The sequence below is a fragment of the Excalfactoria chinensis genome, chromosome 1 (genome assembly GCF_039878825.1).
Source record: "Excalfactoria chinensis isolate bCotChi1 chromosome 1, bCotChi1.hap2, whole genome shotgun sequence".
Classification (NCBI taxonomy): domain Eukaryota; kingdom Metazoa; phylum Chordata; class Aves; order Galliformes; family Phasianidae; genus Excalfactoria; species Excalfactoria chinensis.
Genome location: NC_092825.1, coordinates 161,359,967 through 161,365,966, shown reverse-complemented (window position 1 = coordinate 161,365,966; position 6,000 = coordinate 161,359,967). Strand labels below are relative to the sequence as shown.

Here is a 6,000-nt window from a genome sequence, read left to right as displayed (position 1 = left end):
GATAAATGTGGTATTTAGAGAACATCTCATGGGACAGATGGGTTTGATCTCCCTCCAGTGTGGGAGTTTGCACTTGGTCTCCCATTTCTTAGGTACTGATTTGAATTGTAAGCAGGCTCCTGCTCTGTCGAGGGAAAGCTCAGACCTGTTTTTCTGAAAGGCTTCTATTCTGGACTGTGCAATGAGCAGACAGACCTCCCTGCCTGCTGAAGGGGCTGATGTCAGACAGCGCTGACTAAAGCCAACAGGCTGGTCTGGGACAAGTAGTACTTCACATGGGTAAAAGGTGCCTCATTCAGGATTCTGGATTCCAATAACCACAAGGTCAGGCACCCGGGAACCTGCTGGTTAACTTCTGAAGTCATGCATTGGATCCTGTCCAAAAGCTGTCATCTGATGTGATCTTCATGGGAAGATCAAGATACATGATTCCAAACCTCCCATTGGCTCAGATGATAGCTGCACACAGATATTGGAAGTACACTAAACTGAGTCATCACTAAGTATCTACAAATGTATGGGTTTCACAAGACAAGCTCCTCCTTTTAAGGCAAAAGCTTGGAGACGATCGGGATATGACTGACTTCTTCTTATCCTTTATATTTGCTTAATACTTTTCAGCCCCTACTTGCCATTGTGCTTCTTTTTCTCTCTGTCCAGTAAATACATGGATTAAGTTATTAATACATTGTTATGTACTGATGTGGGTCACAAGGCACAGGTGACTTCTGACCCAAGTCTGGAATTTCTCAGTGCTCAGAATCTTTGCTCTGCAGTGGACTCATCTGGACAAGCCATGATCTGTAGAGTCTTTTGAAGTTCCCCATATGCACTGAATTTCACTGTAGACAAGCTCCTATGCACTTTAGTTTTCATAGCATGAAGTCAATTTCTTCTAATCTAATGTGCCCCTTGTTGGGTTCTATAAAATAAGCACGTCTTTGCCCAACATACAGTTAGAGGAATGCTCGTCACCGAGTAAAAGCCTCAAGCCAAGCATGAGTTCAACCTTCTGTTAGAGCCCGTGCCTGGTGGAGCCCTGCTCACCTGTGAGCTTATGCTTCTTTCCTAATCTGCAAATATAAGAAGTTGAAGATGCTAACCAGGAGACTTCTGAGCACTAAGTATGACAGCCCCATTGCACTACTGAGTGCCGCTAATGGATACTAACATTGTGAGACATTAAGTATTGTCACTGACGAATCTGTTTGAAGTAGCCTCAAGACATTACTACCTGTAGCTCTCTCTGTTCACTCCAGTTCTGCAGCAGAGCTAACCATTCTTCTCGGCTAAAGTCAGTATCCTTTGTTGCCTCTGCTTCAACAACGGAGAGGCAGCAAAGAAAGCCTGAAGCACTTGCATCAACAAGGGCAGGAAGCTGTTCGGGACCTGAGAACAATCCTAAGTACTATTAGAAAAGCAGTTGTTAAGTGCTTCAACCCCAGAACATGCTGTAGCAAACCTGGAACTCATTTTTTTAAAGTCTGATCTGCTGAAAGACAGAGATATTGCCACATCTGTATCACTGAACTGTCCATATACCCTCTTGAAGTGACTTTCAGAATGGTTGGGGAATCCTTTCACCATTGTTTAACACGTGGGCTCAGATTTCCTTAAACATCCCTTTGAATGCATTGACCATTTCACCAAGAGGTAAAAAGAACCATTGGCCTGTCCTGCTGTAACCTTAAGCTGATGGAGAGTGCACTGTCCCTCTGTTATCCTTGTCTCATGAACACACGATCCAAGCTTCCAATTTACAAACAAGTCAATCGATCAAGACACCTTTGCCATGCAACTTATTAATTCTCAAATCAGTCCAAAGTGCTAAAAATACGACTATAGGAAAAGCTGTCCTTATTCAAGCAAACATTTCCTCTCATGGCACATATACACCATGTGGGAAAATGTCAGAAAGTCTACTTTTGTTCCCTGTGTTCTTCATACCTGGATTTCTAATTTGGAAAAGTCATCTTTTACTGAAGCTTGGTTTGTAAACTCTCCTACGTCTTTGTTAAAGACTCCATTGCTCCTTAATGCTGATCAGAATTGGAGCAGACTGCAGTGACCAGGGCTGGAAGAAAAACTGATACTGGCAGCCAGTTAAAGACTGGCACAGAAAGATGAGATATGATTTGCCAAAGGATTTTGTGAAGGTTAAATAACAACCGAGAAACACTTAGAAAGGGATCCTGGGTTCCAGCCCAGACTCTGAATATTGCCGTATCCACAGTCCCAACTTGCTTTAAACCATTCCATTTCTGTCCTAACCTTATTCTTGTCGAGGACTTGGCTTAGTGAGCCCCTTCAGCTTCCCATTCCCTTGTTAGCAACATTTATTTTTCCATCCTTAATTGATCTGTCTTCTTAGCCATTCCCTTGCTCTCGTATTTTCTTGCTGAGTCCAGTGCTGTTCCACCCCATTCCTCATGCAGTCTCAGTATTGTCTCCCATTTCACTCACTGCCCTCCAGTCTCAGCCTCAGATCAGCTTCCTTGTCAGCTTCTCTCCATGCTCTTTCTGTCCCAGTTTACTCTTTTCTTTTTCATCCCAGTTCAACTTTATCCTCTCTGCAAAGGAATGTGTCAGGCCACACCTATACAAGTAACCTAAGTTGTGCCAGGTGTCCCACAGCTGTCACACGCTCTTTAAACATTTTTCAGGCCCACTTTTGGCAGTGAGTGCAGGCTCAGGGCTACCTCCAACACAGCGCATGAATACGGCAAGTCTGCTCTGAAAGGCAGCTGAGGAGGACACAGATGCATGGCCGTGACCTGTGTCACGCCAACGGACCTCAGAGACACCGAACAGGTTCTGGACCATTTCGATATGTAGTGACCTTTCTCCAGGGCTCAAATTTACTGAGAAAATCCCCACTCATCCCAGAAGAGAAATTCCTGCCATCAAGTTCCAGCATCCAACCCCCATAAGCTCAGAAATGGTAAATCCAGCCTTACCTCTGCATCTCCGAGGTGACAGGTAAAGATTTTTTTGTTGGAATGACCTACGCACAGTTGTTAAAGGAGACAGCTCAAGAGTGAGGCTTTACTGGAGACTCCTATCTGCAATGTTTTAAAAGATCTTTGTAGAAAATTAAACAATAATACATATATATATCGATTCATAAACAGAACCCCCCCTTTCCAAGCTTTGACAGCCAATAGAAAAGCAGAATTTCTTGAAGACGAGGTCATCAGATTTTTACACGTGCAGAGAACAATGCATGACCTGGGTCTCATCGTTTGAAACAGATGGACCGTGTTGGTTAAATCTAATTCAGTTTTAAGTTAAGCCAGGAGGAAGATTTTAGGAATCTGCATTTGAGGGATGGCTTAATTAATCACAGCCAGAGTTACAGTGACCCAGGTTTGATCAGGGTGATCTCTCTCACCAAAGCTGGGAAGCTGGTATCTTACTTAGGCGGTGTCAGCAATCAATCATGTGGTTGGTTGTGCAGAAATGAGAGATATGTATGTAATCAACAGATTAAAATCTGTGAAATCAAAGATATTTTCAAGCATTTATTCCAGCAGTTTATCATACAGAAAACTGAGGTAACTCTTACAGAAGCAAAACTCGGTATTGCAGTACGCCACTGCGGAAGGAGTAAGAAAAATCATCAGTCGAAAAGTATGTGAAAGTACAAACCATTTACCCTTCATCCTTCAGATCTGTTCATATTTGTATTTGGCTTCGTTTGTTGGCAGCCCACAACTGTTCTGACAGCACTACAGCTGTGTGCTGTAACAAGGTATGGCACTATAAGAGAAACTCACGCTCCTTCTCCTCTGATTGCATTCAAAAAGTGAGGACTTCATACTGGCATGGCTAATGCACAGGCCCCCAAATGTGGACTGGGTCTCATTTCTGTATTAGTTTTCTGTACCCTTTTCACTACAGATTCAGAGGTGCCAAGGACTCCTAGCCTTGAGCATGCAGTATTAATTAGTATGTACGAACAACATTTATAAATGATGACATTTTAAAATGAAATGTGCTTTCTCTTGGGACTTCTGCAGTTTGGAAGCGAGCTGCACTTTGACTTCAGACAAACTGTTTTAGCTTCAGACAGCAGTTTAGAACATTTGGAATGTCAAGAGACAACTGAAAGTTCTTAGAACAGCCTTATGGACATTGCTTTTATAAATGAGTAAAACCCATGAATGTTTCCCATAACACTGAATCTAAATACACATTAGTGCGAATCAAGATCGATCATTCAAGTTATATGGCCATACGTTTCCCGATGCTATGGAGAAAAGTGGTTGTGGTCATTCACAGCCCAGTATTACACCTTGTAGAAAAGAGTGCCTCTCTTTATTTATATAAACATTACCAGCTGAAATTCTGAATGTATGATGAGACAAAGATGCCTTTGAGTTTACATGATACGGCAACGCAACTGTTTAGTAAAAGGAAGACCCAACAACCAGACAAGAAAATCTTTGGAAATGCTTTCTCTTTACAGAATATTGTACCAGTTCCTCATTGAGAATCTTACAAAACACATACATGCTGCAAAAATGAAACATACAGCAGGAGCAGTAAAGAATTACCTCAGCTTTCAACACCATTTCACTTGATTGAAACTGTTCTCATGTTCCATTAAGTATAATAATACATTTGGAAGATGTAAATAACCTAATTACATTTTCTTGTTTCAAGCTGCCAGGCACCAGTCATATATCGCAGTCGTATAAAAAGAAGATCCCTGCCCATCTGCAGCCAGCTCCAAAAGGGAACTAACTTAGAACCTGTGATTAATGAAGAAGAAAATCAGAAGGACACTGTTAGAAAAAACGAGGAATGGCAAAGCATACTTGTACTATTTGTGAACCTCTGCATTCTCAGCATGTTCGGCCCTACAACACAGACTTTAATTTTAATTAAGAAATATGACAAATACTGTAAAAATATGTATTAAAAACGTATTGCCTTACAGTCATTGCATTATACCATAAGCAGGGAGATACAGCTTGGAAGCTGCACAATAATTCAGTGTATGCCACAAGATACACAGACTGCCCTCCAGTAGGACTTTGTTCACGTAAGTAGGAGCCTGAACACCAACAGCTAAGTAAAGGATTTCTGAGTGACTTTGTAGAAGATGATCATCTCCTGCTCTCTAACAGCAATTGAACATGCCAGTGTCCAGGCAATGTAAGGACTGAACACCATAACTCCTCTTCCATCATTTATAGTAACATTTATAGTAGATGCAATACACCTGGAACTGCCCTGAAAGAAAACATTCTCTTTTAACGTGAAGTCAGCTTAGGATGTTTTCTGCTTGCCTGCATCCTTTATCACCATCACAACTCATTATGCTTTTTGCTGTTCTGGGTTGTGCCGAGGAGAAAAGATTCAGGTTAAAAAGCAAAAAATACCAGAGAGAAAATAAAAGAGAAGGAACTGTATTTGATAGGAGGAAAGCAAGCAAGTGGAAACAAACAGTACCTCATGGTACACGATGATGTGCTGAAGTAGCGCTTCACCGCTACTTTGGCAGCCCTAGCTGTATAACTACCTACTTTGTCTCCAGCGAGAGTTTCTCTCCCTAGCTATCTGTTCACCTGCTCCTCCTGTTCCTCTATTACGCTGCTATAACAGAATCTGGCAAGAATTCTGAATTTGTATGGAAAGAAGGCTGTGTGCTATCAAAATCGGGTAAAATATGATTCACTTTGAGAAAGTCCTCAGCTATTTTAGTCTGCATTCATACTTGAGGAATCTTGAGAAAAAAGAAAGCGCTTCCTTACCTTCAATTTCAGTCCAGTTGACAGCAACTTCTGCTATAGGTATTCTCAAGTGCTGAGCTATATAAAGGAGTTCCACATCAAATGCCCTGCAGCAGAACAGCAAATAGCAAAACTCAGTGATATTTACTTCCAGGAGAAAGATGGTGGCACTGTTAATTTAAGAGAGGTTGGCATTCAGCTACAAAGTTGATACCAGTTCTCTACAGATCCAATGCACATGAAAGGAAAATAAATTTCCTGA

General features: G+C 41.7%; 1 protein-coding gene across 2 annotated transcripts in view; it reads right to left on the bottom strand.

Annotated features, from left to right (window-relative positions):
• Window positions 1-3,497: 3,497 nt before the first annotated feature.
• ALG5 (ALG5 dolichyl-phosphate beta-glucosyltransferase) overlaps window positions 3,498-6,000 on the bottom strand; it is an 18,739-nt gene continuing 16,236 nt past the window's right edge. The window contains exons 9-10 of one of the 2 annotated variants that reach the window (XM_072361478.1): window positions 5,760-5,845; window positions 3,498-4,754 (exon numbers count right to left, since the gene is read on the bottom strand). In XM_072361478.1, the coding sequence (XP_072217579.1) occupies window positions 4,642-4,754; window positions 5,760-5,845 (199 nt within the window). In that variant the 3' untranslated portion in view covers window positions 3,498-4,641. The remainder of the gene's footprint in view (window positions 4,755-5,759; window positions 5,846-6,000) is intronic. The other variant, XM_072361479.1, reaches the window with a different exon arrangement.